The sequence below is a fragment of the Mandrillus leucophaeus genome, unplaced genomic scaffold (genome assembly GCF_000951045.1).
Source record: "Mandrillus leucophaeus isolate KB7577 unplaced genomic scaffold, Mleu.le_1.0 Scaffold388, whole genome shotgun sequence".
In the NCBI taxonomy this organism is placed as follows: Eukaryota; Metazoa; Chordata; class Mammalia; order Primates; family Cercopithecidae; genus Mandrillus; species Mandrillus leucophaeus.
Window position 1 is genome coordinate 3252871 of NW_012104120.1, and position 14491 is coordinate 3267361.

The 14491-nt window shown below is 35.9% G+C and overlaps 1 protein-coding gene across 8 annotated transcripts in view; it reads right to left on the reverse strand.

Moving 5' to 3' along the window:
* PARG (poly (ADP-ribose) glycohydrolase) overlaps positions 1–14491 on the reverse strand; it is a 141718-nt gene that overhangs the window by 42503 nt on the left and 84724 nt on the right. For all 8 annotated transcript variants that reach the window (XR_001007218.1, XM_011990968.1, XM_011990971.1 and 5 more), the window contains 3 exons: positions 10019–10098; positions 5723–5783; positions 1994–2069 (listed from right to left, as the gene is read on the reverse strand). Coding sequence is in view for 7 of the 8 variants with exons in the window: in XM_011990968.1 (XP_011846358.1) it covers positions 1994–2069; positions 5723–5783; positions 10019–10098 (217 nt within the window). In the remaining variant the exon portion in view is untranslated. The remainder of the gene's footprint in view (positions 1–1993; positions 2070–5722; positions 5784–10018; positions 10099–14491) is intronic.

The window sequence follows — 14491 nt, forward strand, 5'->3', positions numbered from 1 at the left end:
TGTACTACTTGATAATGATCATGAAATACATTCAATGTGTATGCTATTGTTTATGCTTTGAGTAAAAGGCCAACATTTGTAACTTGAAAGGTGTGCACAGAAATAAAAACACTAAACTCAGTATGCCTCTAAAAGCCGGAGTCTTTTAGAAAACCAAAGTTTTACACTTAAAAAAATTCTTAACAATAAAGACCCTCTACAACAGTTGAGAAACCTGTTCCAGTACATGAAAGCAAGAATGTGAGTGCATCTTTATTTTTAGCCAGTTATTTTCCAAGTCACTTTAAAGCTACTCGTTCAGATTACTCAGCTTCTGAATTACAACTTGATGAAAAGACAGGAATGACAACGCTCCTCAGAGTGGTTTTGTTGTTGTTGCCATTCAGCATAATGTAATTTATATGCTACACAAGGAGCTGTGTCACATTGCAATACAATATTCCCCGATCTCCTGGGGAGACATGGCATGGGTAGGGAGAACAATTAATAGCAAGAAGCCCTTACGGTATTCTTTTAATCTATCGAGGTCTCACATTTCATCTACAGTATATTCCAAGGAAGTGGTGAGGATCTCAACCTTAACTGTTGTCAAATAATTCCTTATTGAATTGTATTGTAATGAAAGGTCAGCATTCCTGTGGTGCTAACCAGCCATAACTTTTGTTTAGTTCATGTGTATTAAGAATCTCTCAGTTTATCCAAGACTTTAAAGATGGAAAGAACTTTATCAAGAGGGGAATGTGGGGGAAAAAGTGATATTAATTCGAACCAATATTTAAGCATATTTTAAGATTAGTTTTAAAACAGAAAAAAGGTATAGGAGTAAATACAAATTTAAATATGTTTTGTTTTTGTTTTTGTTTTTCCAAAGTAAGCACAGGAAAAATATTAATTCAGCTATCCTAAGTATTTTCATTTATAAGCTCAAATAACCACTGGGAGAAGGTGTTTTAGAATAAAACGTAGCTTGTTTCTTTGGAGATTTTAATTACAAATATGTCCAAATAAAAGGCCATTTAAAGAAAGAATCTGTTTCATTTAAATAATAACTAGACACAAATTTTATAGTAAGCATTAAGTTATTCAAACAAATCAGTCCATTTTCAGGCAACCGCTTTCTTTAGATTCTGAACCAATACAAGCACCAAGTAAGAATCTAGGAAGAAAAATAAACTATTATCAATATAAATGAGATGGTATACAAGCTTCTTTCAAAGAAAACTCAGTTTACAATGCTCTTATAAATGGGATAAGAACACAAAACACTAACATTTTGTCTCTGATTAGTGAATTTTAAAGCAGCACTATAAATCAAAAGGTTAGGTTAGATATTACTATATTTTAAACATGGGGTTGTTAACCCCCTTCTCCAAAAATACTTTTTAAAGGTAAAAGTAGTAACAGATTATAAACAAAGATTGAGGGGTGGACAGAATTACCTGCTTTTAACAGGGAAAAGACATAGCAAGCATAGCTAGCTCACGTGTATGAAACTGTTACATACGAGAGAGAGGCCTTTCTTATCAAATCAGTTTTAGATGTCTGCCCCCTCAACCTAAACAAAGTTGTTGGTGGCTGAAAGACATCTCAATCTGGTCATCAAGTAGGGCAGAGCAAGAAGAGCCTTTAAGGAAAAAGAATAAAAATGCTTGGTGACAGTCTGTCAAGACTATACCCTGGGAATTTCCTCCACTGTCAACCTACAATCAATGTCTGAACCAAGAGGCTGATGCTGTCCAGATCTTGGGACTTTCTGTCAAAGGCTTTTGAGAGAAGCACATGTAAGAAACAGAGAGTATACACTGGTAAATAACAACATTACCAAGGCTGTCAAAGTGATCTGTTTGGTGTTTTTCCTTCATTCTGCTATCATGCTTCTTTGCATTAAATCAGTTTAGGAGACAAATAAACAGCTTTTCAAATTTCTTTTGCTGTCAGAAGTCTGAGAAGAAAAAGTCTCAATCATACACAGACACTACTGAGATTCACCTACCTGTAGCATGCCTCTGCCATTTTCTTCTATGGTACCTTCGTAAGTGACATGCAATCGTGTCAAGGGTTTTTCACATCTACAATGTAAAAAGACATTCCCTTACTTATTATTTTAATGACAAGTGCTTCACTGTAGACAAATGTGAAAATATAGGTAACTATTCAAAAAGTGAAACCACCCCAAATCTCAGAAGTCAGAAACAGATGCCTACTGTTAACATTCTTGGTACTGATCCTCCTTATTCAAACATGTAAATATACACATTTAAATTAAAATGAGATAACATATTGTTTGAAACCTGCTTTTCCTCTAAATAGTATGAAAGTTTTTATTCTTTAAAACAGTTGAAAAACATTGCAAAATATTTTAAAAATTAAGATCTATGAAATTTTGTTATGGCTAGGGTTGGCAATCTGAGGAAAAATGTAGAAAAAATTTGGCAATAAATCATAATGATTCTCATATGGCTTCTATTTTCTGTTTTCACTGTTTGATAACTCTGTGTGTGTGTGTGTGTGTGTGTGTGTGTGTGTCTGTCTGTCTGTCTTGATGAAAATACATGCCACAGAAATTCTGAACAATGGTATTTTTCTATTAATAAGGTTAACAGATAAACCTAGCATCTGTAATTCAGAAGGCATAATTATTTTCTTTCCCTTTCAACCATGGTCACTGAGATATTTACTTGACTTAACGTTAGATTAACAACAAATTTCATTGTATTAATAGCATTTGTTAACATTATTTTCCTTATTAAATATTTTTCCCCTGATCACTTACTGAATAAAAAATGTAAATTATTATGAATGAAACAGAGGAGATCCAAAGTTCTAACTCACCTAAGAGTGCCAATAATCTTTTTTGGGAGGGAGGAGATGATTATATTTTTAGAAAATAGTCTAGGAGGTTAGCTGGAAAAGTACTGAGAATTGCTTGATTCCTTCCTGGTCTCAATGAGTTTAAATACATTTCTGGCAAAACTCCAGACCAACAGGCTGATAGCTTTAACTCAGAAGGTAATTCTGCACAGGTTCTGTCTAAGAGCTTTATTTGTATTAATTCATTTAATCCTCTCAACAACCCTATTACTATCTCCTTTTATAGATGGGGAAACAAAGCACAGAACACCTAAGCAAGCTAACCAAGACTAGTAAATAAAGCAGCAGAGATGTGAAACTATGTAGACTCACTCAATCGTCCAGGCTCTGAATCAGTATGCCACACTTTTAGAGAAATTACTTCCCTGGTCTCTTGTAGAAAACAGTATCATAAGTTTAACATATATTTTTAAACTTTTTTTTGGTCCTACTTTCCTAGCCATTTCATTCAGAGGAAGACCCTCCCTGTGAGCATACTACTAAAATCTCTGGGCTGTCAAGTCAGGACTTCAGAACAGGAATTCCATCTGTTGTCAACTATTCTCCATGACTGAAACTAGAAACTTTATAGTATAGCTCTTAATAAAATTATGAAATTGCTAGAAACTTTTTCTTGGTTTTGTTTTGTTTTGAAGCATTTTCTAACTTCCCAATAGGTCATCCTCTAAACTCCTACCCCAAGAGTCAAAGACATAGATGATTCTGGCTCCCTGTGATTAAGCCTGGCTAAAGTATTTGCTGATAATCAAACGGTTAACTATAACATGCCAGAAACTTGGAATTCAGTTCCAACTCCTGGCACCCATTTAGCCCCTTACTCTTGGGAACACCAACAATCCTCAACTTTTCTTCATTCTCCCTCTTTAAGTGAATGCATGTTTCTGGTTCTGTGGAGTCTGGGAGACTGATTTTAATTACATTCTCCAACTCACTTATGAAGCAGCTAAAACAAAAAAGAGATCAATGAAACAAAAATAAGTTAAATTCTGCCTATCAAAACTAAGGGGACAATCTCGGTCTCACTTAGAGGCAAAGTTACTGTGTCTCACCGACAAAGCAGCCTTGCCAGTCTCTGCATTTTGACCTGTCCCTTCTCTCCCACATGGTGGTATACAAATGGGTGTTCTTTCACATTAGCGCCAAATGAATATCAGATGCACAGTAGAGAATCTGGATGACTTAAAAATAAGCCCTCAGATTGATCTGTAAAATCTACACCAAAGTAACAGGAATAAAACATCTGCATTCCTATTAGAGACTAATAGAAGAGTGAAGAAAAATAATCCTCTGCACCACAGAGATGCACAGCAGAATGGTACTTTTAATTCCAGGCACCATATTTTAAGAGGGCCCAATGAATGGGAGTATGTTAAGAGCAGAGATAAAGGGTTTAGAATACGTATTACATGTGAAATAGAAGAAACGAATCAATTTAGTATGAAATTATGTGCACTGTTAGAGAGGGAAGTAGGTCAAGAAGTCATTAAGATACATGAAAAGAAGGGTCAGATGCTAAAACTACAAATTCAGATGTATTTATGTAGCTCCAGAAGGAAGAACCAGGAATGGTGGAGAATGAATGTAGAAAACATTTTTAGTGAATGAAAGCATGAGATGATAACACAAGCAGCCACCATTGGAACAAACTGATGTGAAACAGCGGATTTCCCATCACTGAAGCTATCCAGTCTCCGTCCATCGCAGGTATTACAGAGCTGATCAAGAGTTTTAGTAGGCGGCTGGGGTTCCTTTCAGATCTAACATGCCATGATGCCAAAATGCTGTACATGTTCTTATCTTTTTCAGGCTCATTTTTTTCCCTCTCTTCAGGTTGCTTAACCTTTTATCTACTTCCCTCTATTAATAATCATCTAAACCATGCACACAAGTCTTCTGAAGTCAATTTCTTTATCTTTCACTTCACTTTATCTTTACCTTCACTTTCACTTGATGGATGAAAACAATGCAGGAAAGCCACCTAAGCAGATATGACTTCTCAAGTTAACTTTTTAAAAGTGATTTCCATTCATCACTAATTTCAAACAAAACAATTACACACTATCATAAAATTATTAGAAAATTATTAGAAAGTGAAAACGAGAGGCATTGGTTAAATATGTTTAATACGCTTCATCATGTCCTCAAACATATTTAAAAAGTTAATCCACACTTCTTTAAGTGTATTAGGGGACTTGCTTTAGATTAAGAAATAGTTAACTATTTCAGGACCCTTCTTTAAGTGTATTGTAACTATTTCAGGACACTAACGACCTTACAAATCTGAATTAGCTCAGATTGGCTGCTATCTCCTCAATATTTTCTGATAAATAAGAAACAAACAGAAAATACCAACTTCCACAAAATCTACCAGTAGTACACAAGGGCAGCCAAACTTCAAAATTCTTGCCACTCAGACAAACTCTAAACAGTTACTGTTTACTAAAATGTAAATAATAAAAAGACTTTTCTCAATCTTGTCCTCCAGAAAGAAAAGCCATAAAGTTCAAATACTAACCAAAAAAAGAGTAAGGAGAAACATTTAAATATTGGTGTTCCTTTTATTAGTGTCTTCACATACAACACTCCTCAATTCTAAACAGGACTTTCTTTCAGAAAACAAAACCAAGACAAAATGGTAGAAATCAAAGGGTTATAGACTTTGATTTAAAAGGCATGACCTTTTCAAAAATGAGAGCTATTATTGGATCATTTATGAGAAGAAATTCCCTGGCACTAGGATAATTAGAGGTTGGAAAACCATCTTTCCAGGTGCTATAAAATAGAATCCTCTCACGGTGAAAGAGTCCTTCTAATTCTAGGGGTCCAGGATTATTTTTATTATTATTGTTACCTTTCCCATTCTGGAAAATCTTCAAGACTCTGTCTTGTAAATGTCACCAACCCAGTAGGTTCTACAGAAGCAATAAAAGAAAAACATACCCAAAATAAGTTTCAATTTTGAAAAGATTATACACATACACATACACACACACACACTCTCAGTAAAAGAACAGGTCCAACATTGGCTATAAAACTAATCAGGAAATACAAAGTCTAGAACTGGAAAATAACAGAGTATCGATTGAAAATAATATTAACCTTACAGGGAAACTGCTATAAAATAATAAGACTTCACTAAACAAAACTATACAAACAACAGCACAACAGTAGGATTTGAGTGTTGGTACTTTCTGGTAAAGTTTTTGAAGTTGAATACACTTTTTTTTTTTTTAAAAGCACTGAGAAAAAGGATGTATAACTGGTACAGCTTACGCAATAAAGACAAAATTGAATTCAAATTTGTAGACTCCTTTATAAACAAAGGACTTAACCCTACATTCAAAGACTGGTGAATAAATACACATTTATATACTTTATGGCAAAGTGAAATGCCACAGATTTAAAAAGGAAATCATTTGCACATCCTCTGGAGTTAGTACAGCTAAGTCCCGGGCTTAGACAGTGGGCAATCACTCTACTTGTTAGTCGCAGTCTTAGCCAGAGGAGAAATTACTGGTTCTAAGAGTTTACAGAACAAAGATGACATATTTTTCAAGAAGCAATAAATTTGGGAGGATTAAGATGAAATACTATTAATGCAGTCAATAATTTTAGAGGATGAGATCCTTTTCTAGTCAGATTTACTTTTTTTAAAAAAAGCTAGTAGCAAAAGAAACAAATAAATCAGCTGGCCAGAACTAATTTGTCTGATTCGAATCAAAGAACAAACTAAAAAGGCCATGCCATTTCTGTTTTCTTGAATAGAAAAAAAGCTCTTAAGGAAAGAGAGAGATGTCAGGAACTATTAGTGATGGCGGTGTCTAGCCCAGTGAAAGCCTCGCCATCATTCCATTCCTACGCACAATTCCACATTTCCTTGTTCTCGGTCAAAAGCAGGAACCACTCAAAAACCATATGGAGCAGTTGCAGTAGAAAACAAAATTTTTTCTTAAGTTTTACATTCTTTAGATATCTAATCTTAGGATAAATGGGTAACATATTTAAAACTCACAAGTAAGTGGTCAAACAACTCAAACACTAGAGAAGCAATTCCATGAATATAATAGAAAACATCTCTCTTGTCATTCGACAACTTAGCAGAGAAGTAAGAACGTCAAATGTCCTTCATATATACTAGGAGATGCTAAGAGAAATTCATAAACACTGCTGGCAAAGCAAGAAAAGGCAGAAGAACATGGTTTCTTAGATTAACAAAAATGCCCTGAGAGCACGTCTGTTAGCTTTCTTTCATAACAAGGCAACTTTCATCTCAGAATAGGATACTTTGGTTAATCAAATACTTTCCATAATAAAGTCACAATATATACTACCTACAGGTCGTAAATTTTCAAAAACCTGATCTTTAAGATACTTTATCTAAAACTATATAGAAAATAATTTAATTTGGAATGCTCTTTAAAATATTTCAGTCTCAAGATCTTCATCAAATATAAAATATACATGTTTAACAACACTGAAAAGTTGGTCCTGATGGAATTCTATTTTTATCAATTCTAAAAGGCATGTTTTTTCACATATTACGTTTCCGAGACTGGAATACATCTTTTAGGAGGTATCTTACCATAGGTCTAGAGGTGAATTTTCCCAGAGAATACGTGCATCTGCTTCTGCTGTCATCTGGGAACACTATTAGCCTGGTATCATCCGAATTAATCCTTTGTGGCAGGCCTTTGTGGACCACACTGGTGGTGAGGCTGTACACCCAAAGCTTAGGGCTTGTGGTTCAAATTCTCAGAGAAATGTTTTTTTTTTCCTTTCTCTATTTAGAGTCAAGGTTGAGACCTGCATGTTTCTTTATGGTCCCTTTTCTGGATGATAAATTAACTTCTCATTTATTCTTAGGTGTACCAGCCTCGTGGGTCAGGTCTCCTACTAAACTCCCTGTCCGGAGTGGTTTTTTCCTTCTTAGAGGTATATAATGTAATAGCACTTTTTAAAACTAATCTATGACATCTTAGATTCGATGAAATATGGTATCTTAAATAAGTTTCTGAAGTCTACTGAGCAGGCTCCAGAACTTCTACACGACTCATTATATTGCAACCTCTTTTATTCTCTTTAGTATTTCCTCCTTAAACCGTTAGCTTTACATACTGAAGACCAAGAGCAATGTTGTACTGCATTTCTACAAAGAGCTTAATTACCATGTGTAGTGGAAAAGTCAGGAAATAAAATGTCTAGTTATAATTTATTTCTTCAAATTCCCAATACTTATAATGGAATATACATTTCTAGTTGAAAAAACAGACTTTTAGCTTTTTCCTCAAAGTATCTGAAATCCTAAAATTTAGAAAGCCAAGTTGGTTTGTAGAGAAGACATATATGATTTGACTCCCAGGACAAAAAAGTAAACTCTGTACTATTTAGTTATAATAATTCTACTTAAAACAGCAACTCAAAGTACTGTGAAAACAAAACAAAACCAAACCAATAGTAATAATTCGAATTAGGCCTAGAATAGCCAAAAAAAAGTAGTCATCTTTTTTTTTTTTTTGAGACAGAGTCTTGCTCTGTCGCCCAGGCTAAAGTGCAGGGGCACAATCTCCATCTCCAGGGTTCAAGTGATTCTTGTGCCTCAACCTCCCGAGTAGCTGGGATTACAGGCTCCCACCACCGTGCCCGGCTCATTTTTGTATTTTTTTTTTTTTTTTGAGACGGAGTCTTGCTCTGTAGCCCAGGCTGGAGTGCAGTGGCGTGATCTTGGCTCACTGCAAGCTCCGCCTCCCGTGTTCACGCCATTCTCCTGCCTCAGTCTCCCAAGTAGCTTGGACTACAGGCGCTGGCCACCACGCCCGGCTGATTTTTTGTATTTTTAGTAGAGACAGGGTTTCACCATGTTAGCCAGGCTGGTCTGGAACTCCTGAGCTCATGATCCACCCACCTCAGCCTCCCAAAGTGCTGGGATTACAGGCATGAGCCATCACGTCTGGCCTTAAATAGTCATCTTTTTAACAAATCATTACAAATTCTAATTTGATTTTGTATCTCATAGGTCCAAATAATTCTGCATTTTAATATTTAATTCAGTACAGGGCACAAACCTGAAATTCAATAAGCTATGAGATAAATAATCCCATATCAAAGTAGCATATAATTTTCCCTTAAATATCAAAATCCTGATAATTGATTTCATTCTAAAAATTTAACAATGTCCAATAGCAACACATTCAAGGGGGAAAATGCCAAGTACACCGAATGCAAGAGTAAAAGAAGGATATGAGAAAAATGACCTTAAAATGATTCAAAGACATGTTTTAAGACAATCCTACAACCCAGAACTTAAAAAAAGCCATTTCACTTGACCAGATTGACCTCACCTACTTAGCACAAAGAAACTTTTGAGGTGTTCTGGTTTACATCCACTTGTAAGAAAGGCTACCCATTGATAATAGCTTACATTTATTAAGCATGTATCTTCTTGTTTCATATCTATAACTACCCTATAAGGTAATGGCCATTATTATATTATTTCATAGATGATAAAACTGAAGCTTAGAGGTGTCAAGAAACTTGACTATGGTCATTCAGCTTCTGAGATAAGAGTGGCAATACTAATCTATTATCACTGGTCATTACTAGTATTTGTTGGACATTTACTAATACTGTCTCAGCTGCTATCAGGTTCTGGGGAAGCAAGAATGTTAAGGTTCAATAGAGGAAGATGGAGATACAAAATTCAGTACAAAACAGTTTTATAAGAACTCCACAAAGGGCTTAGGGGGGCACAAAAGAGAGGAATGGTTAGAAAAGCAATGCGTTAGTTGACTTATGCAAATAAACTAGTGAATACTTCTTTAAATAAAGAGCATCCAAAATTTATTTCCTGGTCAATATACTTTCTCTGGTTTTTATTCATGAAAATCTTTTGATGTATATTACAGATTTCAGAGAATATGGGTCTGATTTCAGAGTATGTAAACCCCGTCCCCCTACATTTACAGCACACATTTATGCTCACACACAACATAAGCATAAAATCTAGGTTATAATGTCGAATCATTACTACTGTTTCAATGTGGTTGGGACAAGAAGGTTTATGTTAAACACAAAATGTTCCTCACATGTCACTTGACTTGAACTGTTCCCATCAGCAAGAAAAATTACAGTAAGAATGAAAGGAATTTACTTTTCTCTGTGACTCTTCTAAAGTAGCAGAAGAGCGTTTTAAGTTTCTCTGGTTTCCTTGATGAACGTCCCTCAAACAACCTAAAAGAGATAAAAAATAAAAGAGAGTGGAAGATGAGTTAAAATGCCTTAATGATTCACAGAACTACATCCATATTGCTACCAAGGAATAAAAAGAAATAATTCTTCCAGAAGACAATTCTGTAATGATAAGAACTGGAAAACTGGTTTAGATTCAAATAGCATCTGGAGAGAACTGAAACCAACTAGAACCAGGCTTCCTCAAAGCTGTTCAAATCAGATGGCATTTGCTACCAACCACATTTCTCCAACCTACCTTCTACCATGGAGAAGGCACCATCTAGCCATCCCAGTCAATTAGGGTCAGTCAGTGAACAGCTACTTTCTCAAAGGCTAATAACATTTACAATTCATAATGTTAACTAGGTAGTTTGATAAATAACAAAAACAGTAGCTGAAAAAAATCCTTATCTGAGTGTTTGTGAGGAAAGGAGAGTGGAGGGGAATGGGGGAAGGGACACAGGCAGGTATAACAAGGTATCAGGGCTCAATAATCCTTGTTAATTAAACAACTAGATTCTTTTATGCACTGAATGTCTGTGCCCTCTCAAAATTTATATGTCGAATCCTTAATCCCTAATGTAACTAAATTTGGAGATAGGGCCTGTGAGGGGGTAGTAACGGTTAAATAAGGTCATAGGGGTGGGACTCTAATCTGATAGAACTGGTGTCATTTTAAGAAGAGAAGGAGAGTACTCTCCCTCTGCCATGTGAGGACAAGATGCCAGCCAACCTATAAGCCAGGAAGAAAGCCCTCATCAGGAACTGAAGCAGCAGCACCTTGATCTGCAGCTTCTAGCCTCCAGAACCATGAGAAAATAAATTTCTGTTGTTTAAGCCACTCAGTTCTATGGTATTTTATTATAGCAGCCCAAGCTGACTAATAGAGATCCTTTGCATGGTAACCAAAACAGTGCCTACCCTGTGTCATCTAGTTTTCAGCAACCCAGACTTGGATTACTTAATTCAGTTTTCTTTGAAATGACATGGCATTGTTATTGGTAACATATAATTCAATTTATTCTGAGGAAAGAAAAGCAGGGCTTTAAAAGCATTATGACCTGAGTAAGTATTCACTAAAAGATTTCTAACACAAAAGCATGCTTTTGAGCATCAGATCTAGCTTTCCAAAGGCATTTACAAATTATAGAGATTCAGTGGCTATAAATGATGAGGTACTCTTCATCTGCCTCTAGTCATGTGCTCTGACTTTAAAACCAGAAACCCTTCAAGTAAAGTCCACGTTAATAAGTGCTGAAATGGGTCATTGTTTTTCTTGATTACAAGAGCAAGCTTACGTAACTACGCTGAGAGGGAAAAGTTAATTCCACGAGAAAATCCTATTGAGCGACTGAAATAAATTAGGAAAAGGAAAGGAAATGCAGATTTCAAATGGTTCCGTTTTCAATGATCTGAAATCTGTATCCAGGGCCAATTTCTGGAAAAACAATTTATATGAATATTTACTTCCTAAAAAGAATACTAATGTAGGCTAGTATTTTAACCAAATCTAAAATCAGATCTCTCTTTAAAAATAGTTTAAGACAGCCTGTGTGATAATTTTTACTTATTTTAAAAAACGTATCTTTCTAAAATATTTAATACACATACTCTTATAATCCAGCTAAAAGAAAGGCTCTTTGAGGGTGCAGGTTTCAGCGGCTTCTTCTAGAACAGAGTTTAAATACGATTTACTAAATGAATACCTTAGGCTCCACTGCAAAATCTCTTTCTAGGCTCACTATGTAGTACAGGAAAGCAGTATGAATGTAAAAGTAGCCACCACCTTTTCCTAGAGATGAACTGATGTACTATACAATTCAATTAAAGGATAAAAAGTACTTCAATAGAACTATTGCATAGTGAGGGGAAAATGGCTGTTGCTCTTAAGAAATAATTCTCCAAAACATAGAAAAAGTGTCCCTAGCTTCCATATGTGGTCATCTGTGTATAAAATCACATAAAAGGTCACATACTTCACAACCATGATGACAAATTATTAACTTTAGAAGCCTCGTGAGACTGCAGATTTATTATCCTGGCAAGACAGACTTTCCTGGAAGATTTTATGGCTGTTATTATCAATCACTACAAATGAACACCATGGTTTATTTTGCAGGTCCAAATCTTAAAGGTACAAATCAAGCAGAATCTCAATGTACTCTGTTTATTCACTGCTCCAGTCCTAACTTCAAATCACTGTGTAACCAAATATGCTTTACCATCTTCCTGATAGAGCAGGGGGAAGTGCGGGAAGTGTGGTGATGGCTGCAGGGGTAACAAGTGGAGATAAGTCAGAGGAGATGAAGTAGGTTTAAAATTCTTGTGACAATTCTCAGACTTGACTGTTGTGAAATCTTAAAGTTGTATGCACAGCCACTCAAATAAAATGAATTATCCTGATAGGGAAGCAAGTAAAAATAACATAAATAGACAGGCAAACAGCATGAATGAAAGTCATCCCAGGAGTGATAAACAATCTGAGAGACAGCTTTTGGGGGTGAGGAGGAAAACAAAAGGACTGAGGCTGGAGCCCAAGAAAGGGGTGAAGGGTGAGAAGAAAGATGGGACAGGGAAGACAGAGAGAAGAGAAAGGCTGATAGAAATGGGGTTAGAGACAGAGGGCACGAGAGACAGACACACAGAGAGAAAGACACACACAAACGGGCTCAGAGAAAGTGAGACCTTCTCATAATCATTAAGCATCATTCCCCGCCCCCACTCCCCCTTTTTAATTTAAACTTCCCAACACCTTTCTTTTTTAGTTTAGATTTTTCAAGTCCTGGGTATGTATATTTGAAGGCACATTTTAGGTCAGCAGTGTGCACACAAACCAGGCCACAATAACTCCTCCGCATGTAGGGAAGACATTTGGGCATTTAATTGAAAGATAATGATAGATTATTAAAGAAATCAAACAGAAAAAGCCAGTCAGGAAACCTTACTTTGTTCTAAACAAAACTGTTTGTATTTTCAAAGACAGAAGTCAGTCAAAGGTCAGATACTAATTATTAGCTGGTGTTCTTCTTTGCATACTTATTAAGGAGAAACACAGTTGAATAAAATCTTTCCCTGAATGGAATACTGATAACATTACTGGAATTTTATTCTAGGTATATCCATCCCCACCCCTGCCACAACCCACTATGCCATTTCAAGTTAAGTAATAATCCCATTAGTATACAGTAAATCAAGCCCAAAGCACTACAACCTCCATTTTAAAATACGAGCAAGTGATAATCCGGAACCCAGCCAGAAAGTCATTCCTGGCTCTTCTGTGAGGCACTCTGCCATATGGCCCCAGCAGCATTTTCAATCCAGGGAAGAGGCAGATGTAAAAACCTCCTGGGCTGACCACTGCTGAGACCCACAATTTATCTCTGACCATCTAGTTTCCATGCAAACCCAGAAGCATCAATGCTAATCACATTGGAAGCCTTTATATGAATGTTTAGGACCTGAAAGGCAAGCAGGGAAAAAGGTCAGGGGTATTTAATATAACTAAGCAGGCTGAAAGAACACAGCAATAAATAAAAAAGGGAAGACTTATTCAATTTATTGACGTCAGCCTCCCAACACATACTCTTACCATTTTTCTTATTCAACTAGCTAGCCATACCTCTTTTGAGATTAAATACACTCTCACACACACAACTCCCCACAGCTAGAAACTATAATCGTAAGTAGAAACTATGCATAAAAGGAAATAACACAATAAAATGCTACATAATCAGCTTAACAAATGGCTCATCAGATTAAGTACTGGATCTTTCAAAAGCTACATGAAAGTAGGGGGACTTTCGGTTGTTTGGCATTTCTGGAGCACTCAGAGCGTTTTGCTTACGACAAGCATTGAGATATAATAAAAGAACACTGAGTTTGAGTAGAAGACAGTGATCAAGTTCCAGTTGTGCTAACAATTCATTTACTCTCCCTGAACCTTATTGTAGAGAGGTTTCCCTACCTAGAAAATTCCACAGACAGAATCAAAGCAAGACATGAAAAGACAGCATCAATGGTGATGTACAATCGTTGTTCCTATTATTTGCTAGCTTAGGCTCATTAAAACACATACCATCTCACAGTGAAAGGCAAGTGCAGATATTCTGGCTGCTTAGGATTCTCTATAACATTGTGGAGACTAACACTGGGTTACCTGCCTTAATTCATTTTCCGTGTTCTGGTATCCAAAAGAACATCCATCACCTAGGAAGACAAGAATATGCCTGACTTCAAATCTTCAATGGAACTACTTAAAGTCTTATTTGGTGAGAATGCTATCTGCTGCAAGCTTAAATTCGTCACGGTCACTCTGGACTTACAAATGGCTTTAATTCATTTAATAGATCAATAGTTATTTCTAAAAATAGGTCTAATTTTTTTTTTTTTTTTT